We start from the raw sequence: 20,986 nt of genomic DNA, 5'->3' as shown, positions 1-20,986 counted from the left end.
CATGTAGTTATATGTTGTCTTTCTAGTGTGAAAAAGAATACTATATTCAGTATTCAGTGTTAAGACTGTTTTTTTTTTTTTTTTACAAATGCTACTTTCTCTTACCTTAGGAGAATAACTAGAATGTACATATGTAAAGCAAGATCAAATTGTAATGAGAATCATGTTTAAAAATAGAAAAAGTCTATTGAAAGTGTTTTGAAGCTGACTCACCTTTGGGTGAAACATCACCTAAACATTTACTCAGTCAGAGTTGGTGCAGGGGAAGTGATTGGAATGGGCAGCTGGAAGCAGAGAACGGATTTCCCTTTTAGTAGAAGTGGAGAGCTATTAGCTCAATTTCATCACTTAATGGAATTTTACCCTCAGTCTCCTAAAAGGAAAGGTCATAGTCCCTTTAATATACAAAGGCTTCTGTCCTTTATCTGCCTGTATTCCACATAAGCAGTCTTAGCTTTGCAGTCTGAACATAGTTTAAAACCCAAGCAATAAAGCAATGCGCACATTATGTTTTCATGATCTTTTGGTTACAGGATTAACTCTGGGAGCTGCCTGCAGCCTTTCTCTAGTAAAAGACATCTTGACAAATGCAATCTCAGAGTTCCCTGAAGAGAAGACAAAGGTTTTCTGTGCTGTCTTGCAGCAATTAAGAACTCTAGGCGGAGAACAGATAAGAAATGTTGCTGTATGTTGTGCATTACCTTCAATAACAATTGTAACAAATGTGAAATTGCCCCTGACCGTGCATTTTAAATTCTGTTTTTAGCAGTGGATTTTTTATCAATACATCTTTTCTGAGCTTTCAGTATATATAAATGTATGTGATCTGTATGTTATATTGTCACATAACATAAAAATGTGAAGGTGATGGAGAAAGGTGACAGAAATTTATTTTTTTTTAAGTCATTAGGTGGAAACATCATCAGTAGAAAATCAACCTCGGACTTGAATCCTATTCTGGCAGCCAGCAACTGTATGCTCAATCTAGCTTCAAGAGGTAAGAGGAGATAGCCTGTCTCTGTAGTAGTGCCAGAGGTACAGGATCCTATTGTATGGGGAGAGGGGAAATAACAACAGGTGAGCATTTGTTAAGGAACCCTTTTCCCACTCTCATACAAGATCAAATCTGCAAGAGAAGCAGTTTGCAAATGAAGAACATGTCAAAGATAAGCATTCAGACCAACCAGATCACATGTGCTTCTGTGGGCAGTGAACTCATAAAGCACTCATAAAACCTCACAATTAGAGTAGCTGTATACTACCCCCCCACCTCCCTGGTAGTTTTGGGGGTTTTTCTGTAATTGATACTTTACCCTGGTTTTAAAATCACCACCTGGTCCTGAGAATAAATCACCTCTGAGAATAAATCGCCCCTGAGAATAAATCACCATCTGGCCCCATAGAATGACAAACATAGACAACTGTAGAATAATCTACCAAAAAGAGGAAGAAAAAGGCAATAGCATTTATTCTCTTCTGGACTCCTAGAAGTGTTCATAATCTCAGAAATCTCAGAACCAAAAAAAAAACCAAAAACCCCCAAAAAAAACCCCAACCAACCTCTAAAATTTTTTTTCACCTTTACAATAGTTCTCTCCCATTCAGTTTTCTTCCTCATCTTTATGTTTTAGAAGGAAATGTAGTGATGACAACAACTGCAGAGATTTGGAGCAGATAGACAGGAGTGCAGATGGGATCATTGTGGCAGTATCAGAAGGAAGGATTATGGATTGGGGGTTGATTTGGGGCACTTTCTTGGGTCCCTGCTGTTATGATACTGTGGAAAATGGAGCAGTCATTTATATTTATAGAGCATACCACTGATACTTTGTTATGTAAACTCTGCAGTTATTATTTACCTGGGGAGGCTGCAGGTATTTCTTGCCAATTAAAATATGATTGATGTGTGTTAACTGCACATTTATACTGAAGTTTCTGTATTTGTGATTTTTTTTTTAGGACAAAAGAGACAGATTCCTTTGAGTGATATTTTTGCAGATGGAGTTGGTAACAATACTATTACACCAGACGAGATCTTAGTTTCTGTCCATATTCCCCATTCTAGGAAGGTAATCACAGAATCATAGAATCATAGAATGGTTAGGGTTGGAAGGGACCTTCAAAGGTCATCTAGTCCAACCCCCCTGCAAGGAGCAGGGACATCCCTGACTAGGTCAGGTTGCTCAGAGCCTCATCCAGCCTGGCCTTGAATGTTTCCAGGGATGGGGCATCTATCACCTTTCTGGGCAACCTGTTCCAGTGTTCTATGACTCGCATTGTAAAAAATTTTTTCCTAATTTCTAATCTAAATCTACCCCCCTCTATTTTAAAACCATTATCTCTCGTCCTATCGCAACAGGCCCTACTAAACAGCCTTTCCCCATCTTTCTTGTAGTCCCCCTTGAGGTACTGGAAGACCGCTATCAGGTCTCCCCGGAGCCTCCTCTTCTGCAGGCTGAACAGCCCCAACTCTCTCAGCCTGTCCTCATAAGAGAGGTGCTCCAGCCCTTTTATCATCTTCGTGGCCCTCCTCTGGACCTTCTCCAACTGGTCCATGTCCTTCTTGTGCTGGGGGCTCCAGAACTGGACACAGTACTCCAGGTGGGGTCTCACCAGGGCAGAGTAGAGGGGGAGAATCACCTCCCTCGACCTGCTGGCCACGCTTCTCTTGATGCAGCCCAGGATGCGGTTGGCCTTCTGGGCTGCAAGGGCGCATTGCCTGCTCATGTTAAGCTTCTCATCCACCAGCACTCCCAAGTCCTTCTCCTCAGGGCTGCTCTCAATCCATTCCCCGCCCAGCCTGTATTTGTGCCTGGGATTGCCGTGACCCAGGTGCAGGACCTTGCACTTGGCCTGGTTGAACTTCATGAGGTTGGCACGGGCCCACCTCTCCAGCCTGTCAAGGTCCCTCTGGATGGCATCCCTCCCTTCCAGCGTGTCGACGGCACCACACAACTTGGTGTCGTCGGCGAACTTGCTGAGGGTGCACTCTATCCCACTGTCCATATCACCGACAAAGATGTTAAACACGGCCGGGCCCAGCACGGATCCCTGAGGGACGCCACTCGTGACCGGTCTCCACCTGGACATTGAGCCATTGACCACCACTCTCTGAGTGCGGCCATCCAGCCAACTCCTTATCCACCGAGTGGTCCGTCCATCAAACCCACGTCTCTCTAGTTGAGAGAGAAGGATGTCGTGCGGGACAGTGTCAAAAGCTTTGCACAAGTCCAGGTAGATGATGTCAGTTGCTCGTCCCCTGTCCACCGATGCCGTCACCCCGTCATAGAAGGCCACCAAATTGGTCAGGCACGATCTGCCCTTGGTGAAGCCATGTTGGCTGTCACCAACCACCTCCTTGCTCTCCATGTGCCTTAGCATGGTTTCCAGGAGAATCTGCTCCATGACCTTGCCAGGCACAGAGGTGAGGCTGACCGGCCTGTAGTTACCTGGGTCTTCCTTATTCCCCTTTTTAAAAATTGGGGTTATGTTCCCCCTCTTCCAGTCATCGGGGACCTCGCCAGACCGCCACGACTTCTCAAATATGATGGCCAGTGGCTTGGCAACTTCATCCGCCAGTTCCCTCAGGACCCGAGGATGGATCTGATTTGTTTGTATTTGTTTTATGCAGAGTTAAATACTATTAAATAGGGGCAAGAGGTGACATAATCCCCGTGTTTAAAGTAACACTATTACTGCTCACTTTCTCAATTCCTTATATTTGATTCTGTCAGTGCCTTACTATCTCTGGGTTTCAGCCAAAAACCACAGCTTGCAGGTAGCTGGTGATATATAAAGACTGACAGTCAGACAAAAGTTTACCCTACAATGATGAGGGCAATAGCAGTTGTCTAGACCCCCTACAGAAAGGGATCTTGGACAAGCTACCATAGTCCTCCCCAAAGCAAGCTGCTCCCCTGTGATATAGTTGGCATCAAGCAGGTAAAGCATTGTCATCTCTTGATGATTTTTCTTAAAATGAGATAAGATTGAACGTGTGCATGATGCTTCCATAAATGTTGCTGAACTGAATAATAATCTTCAACTGGTATTGAGTTTGCAAGAGTGGATATGGAATCTTTTAAGAGAATTATGGGTCATGTTATCTGAGTTCTGAAGTTTGGCGGTACTTTGAAGCCTCTAAGCTTTTGGTCTTGTTATAAATGCAACTCCACTCCATGAGATCCCTGTCTTTCAGCTATTTACCATGAAAATACCTGGGTCATCTGAACTGTGTAGATAATTGAGGATTGGGTATGGGCTGCTAGAAAATCAAAGAAGGTAAAGCTACTGAAAGGTCAAGAGAAGGAAGTGTATCATCTTGAATGCTCAGGAAGTTGAATTTGTGCTTTTCATTTTTTATTCTCTAGCTTCATGTAGTGCAGTAACAACTTCTACTTTCAGATACTTAAATCTCTGGACGTTACTCACTTCTGCCTGATCTTGCTTAGGGGGAGTATGTCTCTGCATTTCGACAAGCACCAAGACGGGAAAATGCTCTCCCAATAACCAATGCTGGGATGAGAGTCCTTTTTGAAGAAGATACGGACATAATAAAGGATTTAAGCATTTTCTATGGCGGTGCCGTCTCCACAACAATCTCTGCAGAACAAACCTGTTGGACACTTATCGGAAGGTACAGTTTCTCTGTATCTCTGAATAAAGGGACTTTGAGAGCTTGAGTGTACTTCCTTGGAGCATGAAAGGACAGAAAGATTTCGCTTGCCTGGCTGATGCCACGTATGTTCAAGTCAATAATCTGGTCAAGCCTTAATGATAACTTTTCAGGATTGTTACACTTTGGAGTCTGCACATGGGTGCAACTCTGGTGTGAAGTATGTAAAGAGATATGAGCTGTGAGGTAGGTGAATGAGGTATACATGGTCAGTTGTGTACCGGAATCCAAGCATTGTTAAGTAATGCTGTATCCCACAGGTTTGATAATTTTCTAGTATCAGTGTTCTTCAGTCCTTCAATTTGGCTCTAATAGATACAAAGTTTGAGAATTTCAGATATGCCCAATAAACTTAGGAGTACAAGTCAGGCCTTAACTTTTTCAATATCTCTTTGTCTGCAAGATCCTTGTAATCTCTGAAGTTAGTCCTTGGCATTCCCTCTCACTTTGCAGCATTTTTCCAAGTTTTGGCAGAAAAAAAATTGCAAATAATTCAAGCAGTATAAAACCATTTATCTTAACGGAGTCCCACTGGACTGTTTTACCGTTTAATAGAATCATAGAATGGTTTGGGTTGGAAGGGATCTTTAAAGGCCATCTAGTCCAGCCCCCCTGCAAGGAGCAGGGACATCTTCAGTCAGATCAGGTTGCTCAGAGCCCCATCTAACCTGGCCTTGAATGTTTCCAAGGAATATGCAACTGTTTCAGTAGTTGAAGTACTCACTATTTTTTGCTGCTTTACATTATTAAATTTATTCTAACATTTATATTTTGATACCTAGGGTTGTGTAACTGTGGAGAATTAACTGTGTTGAGATACTTTAAGGAGACAGCCTTTTCAGAAAATATCCAGCACTAATCAGATCCTTTGAAAGCATCTACGGTTTGCATCAGTATAATTATCCACTTTTCTTTAAATATAGGACAGTATCTGCAGAATAGTGATAATCTGTAAGAAAGACTATTAAATCAGCTTTAAAACTGAAGTAGCTTTTATTTATTTAGTTAGTTGTTTTTTTTTTTTAAAGGCTAGCATAGCACTCGATTCCATTGACTTAAGAGACCTCACTTCTGTGAACAGTATTGACCTACACTGTTTTCAAAATGGCAGGCTGTTACTAGAACCAGTATTTTGGCTTCATTGTGAGCAGAATTATGCCTGTGGTCCATGCTACAAATGTATTACTGCAGTTTCTTGGGTTTTTTTTTTGACTCCTGGTCTTATTGTATCTGTTATTCTTCCTGACAGACGCTGGAATGAACAAATGTTGGATGAAGCTTGCAGACTAGTTCTTAAAGAAATTGCTCTTTCAGGCTCAGCCAGTGGTGAAAAAATAGATTATAAGAAAACTTTGGTAGTCAGTTTCTTCTACAGATTTTTCCTGGAAGTATTGCAGTCATTAAAGACAACGGTAAATTAGTTCTCTATGTCTGCTTTTGTGCAAGCAAATGAAAGGTTTTTTTCTGTCTGTTGATGCTTGCAGTTTATACAATGTGCTAAATATTGTCTTTGAGGTTCAGATCTGCAGAAGGATGTAAGCTCTTAACTCCTAAAGAGATTGATGGAGAGATGCCAGTTTAACTTTTTAGGTGCTCAGATATGTTTCTCTTGGCTTTAAAAAAAATTGAGCAATGTTAATGCAACAGCATATCAGTATTGAGCTGCCAGGCCCAAAGAAAACATACATCAGGTCTTACTCCGTCTAACTGTAGTTCAAAACAAATAGGCAGAATAGAAATAGAGGTTTTAGAAAGCAACTGGAGGTGTTAAACCAACCCTCCTTCTTGAATGAGTTGTTGACTGGGAGAAAAGGACTCTAAAATGTCACTTCCCGATACATTCTAGGTGCAATTTACTTATTTTTGTCTTAAAACTGTTCCTATGAGGAAAAATATCCCTTTTGCTGCCTTCTTCTGTGTTACCTTGAGTTCTTTCCTCTGTATTACCATTACTAGGTAATTTACTATTACCAGAAGTGGTCCTGTGCCAGTTGTGATCAAACCCCTGAACAAATCTCTTCTGACTGTCCCTGCTTTATGTTGCTTCTTTTAAACAAGCATATTTGTTGAATCCAATATATTTTAAAATATTATTTAGTGAAATCTCAAAATTCTATGTTGTTTTAAAATTATTATTTTAGAGCCTTTCTAGCTTGTGAGAGTCCTGAAGGAATTTCCTGTATAAAGAGTTTGTATTTGGTGATTTTGATTGTTAGCTTTTTTTAATTGAACTGTTCAAAATGTTGAATTTTAGTAGTGATTAACTTGCTTTTCAGGATCCTTGCCACTTTCCTGGCATACCTATGGAGTATACAAGTGTCCTACAAGATTTCAAAACCGGAATGCCCCAGAGTATCCAAATATACCAGGCAAGTTATTTTATTCTAAGATTGTTCTGTGCTTTATAAGACTTGGTAAAAAAGTCATGGTTCAAGCATGACCTTTGCTGTGAAACTCGGATACGAATTTTCCAGAGGATTGAAGGCAACAGGCTCTTAGTGGTTGATTTTAACTGTATCTCAGAAAAACCTTGTCTGTAAAAATAGACTCATATGAGTATTCTCACTTCTTCTAAACAGTTTGCAAAAGAAAAATATGCTGAACAATCTCCATTGTCAGACTGCTTAAACTTGGTATATTGCAGTGTACAATCCAATTGGAAAAAAAAATAGAAGAGAATGAAAAAAGATTGAAAAGCCCAAGTCTACATCTATCACTATAGTATTCTTGTCTCAGGATACACTTTTCTTAAGATCTCAGAGGGCTCTTAGGTCTTACTGTAGGTTTAGGAATCATGATGGAGTTTGTGATGGCTGGCTGATCAAATTAGCAAGAGTATTAAAGGAGAAGTCAGCCGTAGAGGGCAGCAAAGAACACCTTTTGGGTTTTCTGAGCTCACCCTTGTGGCTAGATCATGATGGGAACTCCTGCAGGGTTTTTTTTGTGTTTTGGTACCCTCAATAAACAAGTAAAAATCTCAAGCTTTTGAAAACCTGAAGAAAATTCAAATGAGATCTAGGTAAACATATTTTTTGTTGTTTTCAGATATTCTTTAGAATAACATTTTAGCTTTAAATACTTTAAACTTGTTCAAGTCATTATCTTCAGCTTCACTCAGCGTTATCATAAAAAAAAAAAAAGGCGCTACAGACTTATAAAAGGGACCAGGATCAAAAAACTAGTTCTTTGTGACTTTCAGCAATTTATTCCCCAGCTGCAAGAAACTGACTGAAAAACAGAAACAAAAACAATTTGTTATTCGGATCAGTCAGCACTGAGCAACAGATATTATTTAGAATCCCAGAAAAATCTGTTTTTTCACTTAAATATCTATCTAACTTTTACAATCCCCTATATTTTGTGTGGAGTTCTTAATCTGAACATTATTAAGCTTTTAAAATTAAGGGGAAAAAAAGAATGGATATCCTGAAAGATAAATACCCGGTCATTCTGTTAGTGGAAAAGTTGAGATGGTTTGGCTGAGACAGCAGTTTGAGGAACTTCAGGCAGTCAACTGAAAAATGTCTGTTCTTGGCCTTGGGCTAAGTTGTGAGAAGTTAACTAGTTCTAAATGTAGAAATGGAAAAAATTACTGTGAACATTGACCCAGAGACTGGAAAAAGTGTTCTGGAAGTTGGCAACAGTTAATTGGTGTGGCATAATTAACTGGCAACACTGAATTAACTTTCAGGAAAGACTTAGCAAAATAAGGTTAATAAAGCACTAAATTCGTGCACAGGTGCAAGGAAATAAAATTGAGAAAGAACTATTTAAACAACATTTTCTTACTGATTTACATTAATCAGTTGCAGTCTTTTAGCAAGGAAAACAAATCCTAGGAATCACTGCGAAGAGCTCAAAATACAACGCCAGACACTGGTAAAATACAAAGCAGCCTCTTGTGAGAATAATACAGAAAATTATCAAAGCTTCATGACACCAATCAGTAAAGGAGGAAACTGTCCTTCTGAAAAAGAAGTGCTGTTTTTATCAGTCTGATGTAAATAATTAAGGAAAAAAAATCCAAGTAGACAAATCTGTGCAAGGCTTTCGGAAGGTTCCTTAAGAGAAGAAACTGAAGAAATCCCCAGAAGCAGCAGTGAGGGCCTGCATCCACATCTGTTTTCAATATTGAACCAGAAAATGATAATATGAACAGTTGTTCATTCATCTGTTTTCTCATTACGATAAGAATAACATGATTATTCTTTTTTTAACTGTTTGGGGGTGCGTATGTATGTATTTTTGACTCTACAGGACATAGAGCCGAGTCAGTCTCCCCAGGATCCTGTAGGACGGCCTGTTATGCACCAGTCTGGAATTAAGCACGCCACTGGTGAAGCAGTTTACATTGATGACCTTCCTTCTGTGGATGGGGAACTCTTCCTGGCTGTTGTCACTAGTTCCAGAGCTCATGCTAAGATTGTGTAAGTGTTCAAAGTGTACCTGAAGAAAGCGTTATTATGAATTGCTGTCTGTGATTTTTAGAGCAGACTAGTGAGTTATGTGTACAGAACAGCATGCCTGGTACCTGCACTGACTCAGGTGCTGGAAGCAATGTTGTTGTTCTAGTAGAAGGCTCTGTTTGGATTTAAGTGTCTCACTCCGTATTTCTGTACTAATAAGGTTGAACTGTTTCTGGTCCATGAGCCAGCCTAGAGCTAGCCTAGGTACTTCCACAGAGTGCTGAGCTGTGCAGTGTAAGCAGGCACCAAAAGTCAGCTTTACTAATATATCTTTGAAATCTCAACTCTGTTATGAAAAAACCAAAATTGTTCAAAATGTAGGAAATAGTGCTGCAACATTGCGGCAACAAAGGAGCAAAGCTCGTATGAGGCCTTATAGGAGAGAAAGATGGAAAGAGAATTTTATTTTGAAAGAAAACTGTTTTCACGTATGGTTTTATATTGCCAAGATACATGTATTCTAGGAATTTGTTCAACATTCAGGCACCAAAATGCACATATCCAAGTTATCTGCCCAGCATTCAGACACCAAGACATGCATTGAGGTGGTCTGGTCAGGATTAATTGTGATGACTGTGTGGACTGGGGCTGCTAGCTATAGAGTCCTTGTCGTATTTCTTGGCTTATTCTTAAGTTGGTGATAGTATGCTGGGTTTGGATGTGCTCTTTTTGGTCCTATCAAAGATCTGACATCACGCCATTTCTGTGGCTCAGTAGGATTTATTCACTCTCCTTTATCTTCTGATCTGGTGTCCAGAGAAGATGCCTGTAGATGTGCTGGGATCTTGATAAACCTGCTAAACTAGATGCTATCAGAACATGCCATTCTTCTAGACCTCCTGCTGTTCTTTCTGATCATTCTGATCATTCTACACCCATAGATTCCCATTCATTCTGCATTTATACTGATCTTGCAATTTTTAATTCTCTACATCAACTCTCCACTTGTAGGTGCTTACTTGCATCAGTTTGATGCAGTTGTAGCATCACAATTGTGCAGTGATTTTTATTACATCAGTGTAGTTCAGGCATTCTAATAGGCCAATGATTTCACTATTGCATCTAGGGTATTTCTTAGAAACGAAGCTGGTTAGTAGAATTTTAAATTGCTTTTGACCTGCACTTGTTTGCATTCCAGAGATGGAAGGAAAAGACATGCCTGAACCTATGAACAGATCCTGGCGGTACAAGAAGCATACCTCTGTGTTGTGTTCTTTTCCACTGTGCATCACTTTGTAAAAGTAATTAATTACTCTTCTCTCTTCCCGTATCCCAATCAGATCTATAGACACCTCAGAGGCTCTAAAAGGACCAGGTGTGTTCGATGTCATAACAGCTCATGATGTACCAGCTACAAATGAGTTTTACTACTCTGATGATCCGGAGCTTATATTTGCAAGAAACAAGGTATAACTGCAATAATTTTAAAATTTTTTTTTTCTGTCATTTTTAGTGTTTTTCTTTAGATTTTTATAATGAAATTTTACTTTCTGACTCTTGAATTTCTGTATTGTAAGTACATCAGGGAATCACTTTAGGCATATAACAAGGTAAATTCTTACAATTATTTTCACATTCCCTTTTCACCTTCAAAATAGCTGATGTGCATTATATTCTGCCTAGATAAAAATATATAAATCAGGAGAATACAAATTAAACCTCGCAAAACCATCTGAGTTGTTGGAAGACTATATTTCCTTGGAAGTTAGGCTCTCAAATGACTTGTCCATTTTTGAATACTGTATTTTCCTTGATTCCTTAGTCATACTGGTATTTCTAATAATTTGTTAGGTTCACAGATGATCTAAAAATATACAAAGATCCTAAGTCAAAACAAAATTCTAAAAAGGAAACATGAATAGTGGATACATGAAAGAAGAGTATCAGCAGCACATATGGGAATGATTTGAATCCACTGGTCTCTCAAGTGATGTGTATTTTACAGGTGATTTGCGTGGGTCAGATTGTCTGTGCTGTGGTTGCAGATTCGGATGTTCATGCCAAACGAGCAGCAGCAAAAGTGAAGATAGAGTATGAAGTGCTGGAACCAGTGATCTTAACAATTGAGGTACTAGTAATTTCTTTTCTCTTGCTTTTTAGTTGTTTTATCTATATAATTAATGGAAGAAGCAGTTCACACTCTTCACTTGCTTTTTAAACATGATTTTCTAAGGAAACAAGGTGAATATGAATATCCAATTAACCACTCTGTCAGTCTCCCTGTAAATAACTTTTCAGCCTTTTGGATAATTTGTGATAGATAGGCAAGAGTCTCAAAGGTATTAAGGTCCCACAAGTTTCATAATAATAAACATAAGAGTAGAATAAAAAGAACTCTTTGAATGTTCCCAGTGAGAAAAAGGCAATGAGCATGCTGGTTGTTTAGAAGTCTTTTGGTAGCTACCAGTTGGTCAATCAATGTGTGTATATTGGCTGAACGATCGGCTCCTGACTATCTGTAGCATTTTCTATCTGTTTTTAGGCTAGCAAGCCTAAAAGTTGGGCTGGAGACGTAGGGAGTGTTGAGGGATTGTGAGGGGAAAGATGCTGGAGATAGAGAACATTTCTAAAATGTGATGTGGGAGTCATAGGGGAAATGGACTTATGCTGGGTTAATAGGATTATTAGAAGTAAGGAACTAAGGACAAATTTGCAGGGAACTAGCAAATTCTGGTAGTCACTTTGCACCTTGTTTCCATAATGCATGTGGGCTGTAACAGAGCAGTCTTTCTTTCTAGTATGAAAATAGAAGTAGTCTCTTTTTAAAGACTGGCAAATTTTACTAATATTTCATTACAGTTGAAACTCCAATGAAGTCTTATTAGAAATAAAGCAAATCATACGTAATAAATAGATTCTACTTTTACTTACCCCTTGTGATTTCTTCTGCTCTTAATGGCCACACTGTCTGAATGATGGGGTTGCGTTCTTATGCTGTGCTCTCTTGGTCACTTGCTAGATGTATGAGAGGGAAGAGCATGTTGAATAAACTGAATGCATTTCCTTCAGAAACTGCTATCCTCAGTAACACAAGATACCTCAGGAAAGAATTGCTGGAACTGAATACACAAATTCATCAACAATGACAGTAAAATGATGAAATACAGTTGTTCATTTGCTTTGGTAGCTGGTGGTTCAAATCTCTGAAGAGAATGGTATTTCTCCTGAGAGTAAAATGCCACAACAAGCTGAGAATCTTTAAAATACTTAAACTATTTCTCTTTTTCTCCACTGCAGGAAGCTATAAAGCACAACTCATTCTTTGAGCCAAAAAGAAAATTAGAACAAGGAAATGTTGATCAGGCATTTGAAAATGTTGATAATATAATTGAAGGTAAACTGCAGAATACATTTAGTGACAAGTTGTTGTCACTATTTGGGTGTGTCTCTCTGTTCTTCAAGTCCCAGTTCTACCTTTTTTCCGTACAGCAATTAGGCCTGAGAAATCTCTTGGTCACCTGGAAGACAGTGTGATTAAATCTACTACTTGTGGTCCTGCTACTACATTCAAGCTTTCTGCACCCTCTGTCCTTGAAACAGAATCACAGAATAATTAGGTTGGAAGCGGGTCATCTAGTCCAACCTCCTGCTTAAATAAGGAGGTGCAGTTAGAGCAAGTTACTAAAGGCCATGTCCAGTCAGGTTTTGAATACCTCCAAAGGTGGAAATTCCACAGCCTGTAAGCACCCCTTCCAAAGTTTGACCACTTTCATGGTGAGATTTTTTTTTCTTATATCAAGTTGGAATTTCTTGTGTTCATTGCCTCTTATCCTTCCACTGTGCATCTCTGAAAACAGTCAGGCTCGCGCTTCTCTACATACTTGCATTAGGTAGTTGTAGACAGCAATAAGATCTCCCCTTAATCTTTTTCTTCTTATTGATGAATAAATCCACTTTTCTCAGCCTCTTCTGATACATCCTGTGGTCTAGCCCTATGACCATCTTGGTGGCTGCTTTCTTGACCTGTTCCAGTATGTCCATGCTTTGTTTAATTTATCTATGTTTTATTTAATATTGTCACCACTTGTATGCAATATTGTTCCACTGTTAATCAAGTTCTGTTGATGCCACTGGAACAAGACCAATTTAATCCTGCAAGGAGTTTCATCTGTGTTTTTATTTTAGATGTTGCTTCTTCATACACAAAGCATCATAAGATTTCACACTGATTACTGTAATTTAGAGGATGATGGGCAGTTAGTTATTTCCTCATTCATTTCTTCTGTCCTTTTCTCTCAGTAACACTTGTGTTTTTCTCTTTGAATCAGGGGAGATTCGCATTGGGGGACAGGAACACTTTTACATGGAGACTCAGAGTGTGCTTGCTGTTCCAAAAGGAGAGGATAAGGAAATGGATGTCTATGTGTCAACACAGCATCCAGCAATGATTCAGGTAATACAGAGCATTCTCAGAGCAAGTGGTTGAACCTGTGAGAATAGAGCTTTTTAAGTTTGGTTTACGAATTATCTTAATGGTTTAGAAGCAGTAGGGACATGAAATTTCACATCTGGATTATCCAATAACAGCTGCTCTGTAGTACTGCTGTATCCTGATAAACACTGACCACTGCACTGTGAAGGTAAGGAGGAAGTAAAAGTCTCTCATTTCCCTTTGAACAAAGTACCTCATGCCCCACAGTTGTAGGCATGAAAAACTCCCTGTGGAGTGCTGAGGCTCCTCCATCCCTGTTAACTTTCCGTTGAGGTGAGGAGCAATCAGCACTCTGCAGAGTCAGAGTCTGCTGAAGGTTTGATCAGTTCTAATAGCTGTAGGTGAGACTGCTGCTCCATGCCAAAATTATAATCATAGAATCATTTGGGTTTGAAGGAGCCTTTAAAGATCATCTACTCCAACCCCGCTGCCATGGACAGTGTTGTCTTTCACTAGATCAAGTTTCTCAAAGCCCCATCCAACCAGCCCTTGAGCACTTCCAGTGATGGGGTGTCCACAACTTCTCTGGGCAACCTGTTCCAGTGCCCCACCACCCTCATTGTGAAAAAATTTGTCTTTGTGTCCAGTCTAAACGTACCCTCTTTCAGTTTAAAACAATTGCCCTTTCTCCTGTCAGTCCAGACCTTAGTAAAAAGTCTTTGTTACTTATAAGACCACTTTACATATTGTAAGGCTACAATAAAATCTCCCTGGACCCTTCTCTTCTCCAGGCTGAACAACTCCAACCCTCTCAGCCTCCCTTCATAGGAGAGTTGTTCCAGCCCTCTGATCATTTTCGTGATGGTAGATGGTAAAGCAAACGGTGACATAGCTTATGGTCTACATAGCAATAGATATCATGCACGAAACTGATAGTGTTTCAGACTCAGCGCTGGCATTTTGTGTTCAAAGCCCAGTTCAGCTCCTTTTGTAATTTCCATTATTATTATATTGCCCATAGCCAGGAAGCATGAAGGACTTTGTGTTTGAGAAAATTATTTGAAGTAAGAATATTCCGGACACTAGCAAGACTTTAGATTATTAAAAAACAAATGAGTTTATTTGAATTAAAAATTAAAATAGAATTTATGATCTTAGTAATAAAAATAATAAAATCTGTATTTTAATCCTTTTTTTCTTATGCTTGAAGTTTCTTACTGTTTGGGTAATGAAATCTAAGGCTATTATTCTTCACTCCTGTCTGTAGCCATTTCACAGTCTCCATGGTAGCGATTTTAAATGTGAGCACTGCTGAAAGTTTGTTGTTATCTTTTTCTTGCTTTCTAACCTAGGGTAAAGGAAATATTATTTTCATCTTATTTAGGAAAAAAACCCCAATACCTAGAAACATCTATGGACTCCTTTTCTAGAAAAGGTTTTTATTCAGATCTAACTTTTGGGCTTAGTTTGAGTTGGCATAAAAGATTAAAACTGGTTTTACAGGAGATGGTAGCTGCAAGTTTAGGCGTTCCAGCCAACAGGATCATGTGCCATGTTAAACGAGTTGGTGGAGCTTTTGGTGGGAAACTCCTGAAAGCTGGCTTACTGGCATCAGTTGCTGCAGTGGCAGCAAACAAGTAAGTGCAGTATGTGTATATTGGGATATGAAGAGAAAATGGGGTGAAAAAGTTCTACATTTTGGTTAAAATACTTTCTCCTTTCCCAAAGTCACTAGCCAAAAAATAATAAATCTTGACTGTTCATATTTGTTAAGACTGTTCAGTGCATTTCTTTGTATGTTTTTTCAGACTTCTTATGTTAAGCAGCTCTAGCCTCAACTAAATTAATAGGACTTGAAGAAATTGGAATTAGTATAAGCTAGAAATATTCTTGAAATGGTTGAGCATTTCAAAAGGACCAGTCCCCAACTACTGAGGCTTTGTATGTACGTTCAAAACATGACATTAACCATCCAGTTGTCTACTTCAGTGGCACAGCAGAATGCTGAATGAAGAATTAATGAGTGGAACTGCTTAAAAGTAGTTCCACTAGAAAAGAACAAGTAGTTCTAGTTCAGTCCCCAACATCTTTCAGACAACATTAGCTTAAATCTATTAGATATTATGTTTTTGCTAATACTACTTGAATTAGTTTAGGAACCTTAACACATGAAGACCCATCCTTCGCCCTCCAAATTTGGCGGGACTGTATTGGCAATTAGCTGTCAGGGGATAGGAACCTCTTTTTATAAGCATAACTGATTTGCTGCATAACACACATCAGTCTAGATGCTGTTTTAGCCAAATGATGTAGTGGTTAGCTCAATGTCTTTCTCTTGTTACCACTGTCACTGTTGCACAAACTGCTGTTGATTATTTTTGGCCATATTATCTATGTTTTGGATTTTCCAGGCCAGGCTAAAAATAATCTTTCTTATAGTTTAAACATTTTTTTAATTATTATTATGACTTTATTTTACATCCTATTCTGTTTTTTCAAAAGCAATTATTTTAAATGGTATATGCATTTGTAGACTAATTGTTGTATTTTTATTATTATCCATATTTTGGTTTTATTCCAAGGCACCCTATTTAAGTATAATTCTGAATAGGTCAAAGGTAACTATTTCTTGCTTGAGGTTGAATGCTAACTTCTATTAGCTCACTTAGCAGAGTTCAGTTTTAACACTGAAATAATGGTTTTTTTCAGAAGTTTATCTGAGTTATCTCGTTGACTTTCGAGAGTTGAAATGAAAATTCTGATGTAATTGTAAATGCAAAAAAAAAAACTCTGGACATAGCTTTAAGCATATACTTAAGCCTATTAAAGTTAAGTTTAATCTAAATGAATGTTTATATGCATGGATCTGGATATGTGATGAATAGCCATCTTGTTAATAGCATCTCTTATTTTCACTGAAATTTGACTTTTCTTTTGTTGATTTAGAACAAGCAGAGCAGTCCGTTTTATTCTGAGCCGAGGGGATGATATGTTAATCACTGGTGGCCGACATCCTTTTGTTGGTAAATATAAAGTGAGTGCCAGAAGGATTTGGTGAAAAAATACTTGCCCATATTCTGGGAATAAGTATTTCAGTGTTACTGGTTAATATTTGTTCTATTAATGAAAATGTGTATAATCAGTTCAATTTGAAAACAAAACTACTAGCCAGGAAAGCAGGAGAGATAAAGTTGCCGTACAGTCCTTTCTCTGCCTCTGCAGGGTTTTGGTTTGTTTTTTTTTCTAGTCCCTTCATGTCCTTTTCCTTTTATAGCTCTTTCTGCCTTTCTTTCTGGGAACAGGAAGCCAAACTAGCTTGGACTTCTTCTGCAGAGGTTTATTTTAAACTGTCTGTATGGTAATGTTCATACAGAGGAGCAGCTAGTTTTTCGCAGAAACAATGTCATACAGGAAAACTCACCCTGTGGAGGAAATTAATCTCTTCCCTGCTCAATGCGCTGTCATCAGTCATAACTATTCATTAGGAAAATTTCTGCCTTCTTTTCCATCTCTACTACATAGGTAAAGTAAGAGAGGTTTTATAAGGTGCTTCCCTTAAGTTGAAAATGACCTGTAGCTCATGTTGAGAATTCAGGAACTCTTAGTGGCAACAGGTGAAGAGAGAGATGTGAGATAAAGATAACATTTCATCATTAAGAAAAACAAATGTGATACTCCATCTGCCAGGAGCTATTCTTACAGTCAGAGCTTTGTAGTGAATATTGGATGACACACTTATTAGCCATCTCAGGCAATACTTAGGAAGTCACTGGGCTTCCCTGCTTCTTCCTTTCCCAGTGGGCTGATGTTGCTTGCTGTATGCTGTACCTATACAGATCACAGATGCCAGGTGGGAAAGCCAATATCTTAGGAACATACTTTCCCTCTTGCTTTTCTGTAGTTTCAGTGAATCCTGCCCAGAAATTAATAGGGGAGTATGACCCTAATTGTGTGGGTTACATTCATTTTCAAAATATACAAGCAGTGAAGAAATGAATGGATTCTAAATTGCTTATTGTTGATCCTTTTAGGTTGGCTTCATGAATGATGGTAGAATCAGAGCTGTGGATACCAAATACTACATTAATGGAGGATGCAGTCCTGATGAATCTGTCCTGGTAAGGATTTCATAAGCTGACAAATCTTATAACATGGAGGAATCATTAGCTGGAAAATGATGAAGGCCAAGTCCCTTGCACCTGTATTGTTAAGCATACAACCTTTTGATGTAGGGACTGTGGGTTGTTGGAAAATCTACGCCTACTGGTTGAACCTTTCCTTATTCAATTTAGTGACGCACTGTACTACTTTTTGATAATTTCCTACACGTTCACTTCATGAATGGTTTCTCAGGCTTATTTTTTCCCATTATAAATGTGTCAACTAACAGTATTCCTGTTAAAATGCATAGTACCATGCATTAAAATTAATCCATGATTAAAAGCAAGTACATTAATGCAGATCATATGTTGGAACCATCTTAAGATGAATTTCTACAATGATATGGTGAAGCGGGTGGACCTAGAATTGGAGGCAGTGATAACCAAGTAACCTTTCCACCCAACTCAGCTGCAGCTGGAATAGCACATATGGTAACAACCTAACTCTCTAACATCAACTCCCTAATTAATTAGATCAATAATCTGTGGTCTAGCTCTGTGATTCCATTTGATTCTGTTACTGTAGCATTAATAATTCAACACTTTTAAAAGGAGAAATAGGTTTATTGGAAATAAAATGATAAGCTTTAACAGACTTACTGACCAGTCGGTTTTTTTATTTCTGGGCCACTGTGACTTATCTGTGTTTAACCAAGACATCTTCTAGTTGAAGATGTCCCTGCTCCTTGCAGGGGTATTGGACTAGATGACCTTTAAAGGTCCCTTCTAACCCAAACTATTCTATGATTCTGTGATTCTAAGACAGCATTTTGGGATTTCTTCTTTCTTTAGAGAGGACCTTATTCTATGGGAGCCTAGCCCTAGAGAGAGCCAAGATGCTTGTTACTCATCGCAGTAAAGACTGTCTTCAAGCATGGAAGTTGAATGCCATGTTTAATGCATGGTTATTGTTCAGTCAGCAATTAATAACATGTTTTAACTCTCTGCATCAAGATTAGAACAGATATTTCTGGGAAGAAATTTTGGCATAGCTAAGAGTTGTATTATAACAATACATTGTATTCACTCTGATTTATCAATAACCCTCTTAAGACTGATCAGCTTCACATACATACTTTCTCTGAAGTACATAGAAGTAGCGGTCATAATAAAAACAAACCACCCAAAAATATGACTTTTTTCTCATTCCACAAATAACATTCCAATTTATATTTCCTAAGTGAAACAGTAGCATTATATTGCATTGTTCATATGCATAGTTATTACCACAAAACTATCTTAAGTTGTTTCTATGTGGAAATGTTTTGAAGTTTATTGTTTAAAGCTCAGTGGGAACAGTGGGAATACAGGCTTAAATTTGCCACATTGGAGAGAGACAGTGACCGCATAGTGAGGCATCAAAACATTTTTAAACTTATTTATTTATTTTGATAATGACTTCTAGAGCCTAATTTGAGGTATCTAATATAAGATTTTCCTTTTCTTTTGTTTTTGTCTTTGTCATGTGAAATCTCTAGAAGAAAAATGTGAGAATCAGAAAACACTGTAGGCTGCAGTACATGTGCTTTCTGGTGGAACTAAACCTTAACTGTGACTTTCCATAGGACATGATAATTCAGAATGCTTTCATCAGTTCCTTTCATAGCATCTGCTGCTTTAAATCTGACTATTTTTAGTACTGTGTGGCTTTTGATATTGAAGTAGGAGCAACATCAGTCGTAAAATGAAATATCTGTTACATCCTTAACTACTGACCAGCACTCAACTACTAGTAACATCAGCTGTGTTCAGTGAATATAAAAAAAGAACAGAAAACTAGTATGCTACATGATAAATGCATTAGTAAAGTCTGTATGTTTGCATAAGAGTATTCTTACTACCAGTGATTGACAGAAACACGATTTTAAAACAAATTGTCTGAAATTAAGGTCTTTATATGAGATGAGCAAGATTTAAATGTGAATTTGAAAGAAGCACTGTTTTGACACTTAACTATACCTATTTGTTCCCTACCTCAGGTAGCAGAAGTATCCTTATTAAAAATGGACAATGCATACAAGATTCCCAACTTGAGATGCTGGGCTTATGCATGCAAAACAAACTTGCCATCAAACACAGCGTTTCGAGGGTTTGGTTTCCCCCAGTCAGCACTGGTGACAGAAACTTGGATAACAGAAGTTGCAGATAAAACCGGTTTGTCACCAGAAAAGGTAATGAAATGAAGGCATGTTCTCTCCTGAAATAAAGTCTATACAGTTGGAAAGTTAAAACCTTTTAGATTAGCTCAACTGTTTGAATAAACCTTTTGTAAGTCAAACATTATTTATGTTAAAATTCATATTTTTTACAGTCAGTGTTTGGTTGTTGAATGAATAGCATGCTCTTACAAACTGAACTAAACTGGTAATTGTTTAAAAAACATACAATAATCTTCTTGTTGTCTACTAGTCCCCCAAAATGGTCAGTCTGCCTTTAACAGCATTGTGTGATAGCTGTTAATTTTATTATTTCAGATTAGAGAAATAAATATGTATAAAGAGAATGAGCAGACACACTTCAAACAAAAGCTTGATCCACAAAACTTAATACGATGTTGGAATGAATGTATGGAGAAATCTGCATACTACAGAAGGAAAACAGCTGTCAATGAATTTAACAAACAAAATTACTGGAAGAAAAAAGGGATTGCCCTTGTACCAATGAAGTTTCCGTTTGGACTAGGGTCACGTTATCTTTCTCAGGTTAGTTTCTTTAAAGAATAAGTGAGCTAAGCTCTTTATCCATGGAAGATTACAGTTACTGTACCTGAGGATACAAAACAAATGTGTTACCTTTCAGCTTCTGGAAAACTCCTCCTAATGGTTGTTCCCTGAAGGTAACGGTAGCTTCTAGCTCTCTTCAAGCTGAGATCAAAGTTGTTCGGTTTTCAGGGCCCAGGCAGCTTGGACCCTGCCTACTTAAAAGCTAGTCCCATGTCTTGTGATGCAGTATTGATGTAGGTGAGTTGAACACTTTAATGAAAAGTTTTTGAGGACTGATGGTAGTGTTCATTGAATAAGTTATCCATTTTAGAAATAGCTCTGTGCTTACTCTTTCTGACTATGGGGGTACGATGGGAGGCTGTTCTTAAAGACTTAGCCCTTTGACGTCATCAAAGACTAAGTTTAAGGAAGAAAAGAAGGACAGTAGTATTTTTGGTCTTTGTATTTTCTTTGATGTAGGTGTCCAGTGCTTCTGGATTAAGCAGCATTTTATCAATTGAAAATTAATTGACTGGCTTGTGTCATATTAAACTGTCTGTCTCTGTTCAAGACTAAAGTTACAGGATCTTTGTAGTCTACAGTGCTACTTC

At 38.3% G+C, this 20,986-nt stretch overlaps 1 protein-coding gene across 1 annotated transcript in view; it reads left to right on the top strand.

The window, feature by feature from the left end:
- Positions 1-20,986, top strand: part of LOC104483254 (aldehyde oxidase) — a 41,649-nt gene that overhangs the window by 12,365 nt on the left and 8,298 nt on the right. Inside the window, exons 11-26 of the mRNA XM_086751182.1 lie at positions 534-685; positions 904-997; positions 1,960-2,069; positions 4,452-4,636; positions 5,925-6,087; positions 6,952-7,044; positions 8,933-9,102; positions 10,422-10,548; positions 11,087-11,209; positions 12,379-12,475; positions 13,410-13,534; positions 15,017-15,150; positions 16,460-16,547; positions 17,545-17,631; positions 19,653-19,844; positions 20,148-20,375. Of these exons, the coding sequence (XP_086607308.1) occupies positions 534-685; positions 904-997; positions 1,960-2,069; positions 4,452-4,636; positions 5,925-6,087; positions 6,952-7,044; positions 8,933-9,102; positions 10,422-10,548; positions 11,087-11,209; positions 12,379-12,475; positions 13,410-13,534; positions 15,017-15,150; positions 16,460-16,547; positions 17,545-17,631; positions 19,653-19,844; positions 20,148-20,375 (2,168 nt within the window). The remainder of the gene's footprint in view (positions 1-533; positions 686-903; positions 998-1,959; positions 2,070-4,451; positions 4,637-5,924; positions 6,088-6,951; positions 7,045-8,932; positions 9,103-10,421; positions 10,549-11,086; positions 11,210-12,378; positions 12,476-13,409; positions 13,535-15,016; positions 15,151-16,459; positions 16,548-17,544; positions 17,632-19,652; positions 19,845-20,147; positions 20,376-20,986) is intronic.

Source organism: Chlamydotis macqueenii, chromosome 6 (assembly GCF_036417535.1).
Source record: "Chlamydotis macqueenii isolate bChlMac1 chromosome 6, bChlMac1.mat, whole genome shotgun sequence".
Classification (NCBI taxonomy): domain Eukaryota; kingdom Metazoa; phylum Chordata; class Aves; order Otidiformes; family Otididae; genus Chlamydotis; species Chlamydotis macqueenii.
Note: the sequence above shows the minus strand (reverse complement) of the source record. Positions and strands in the feature narration are given on the sequence as shown.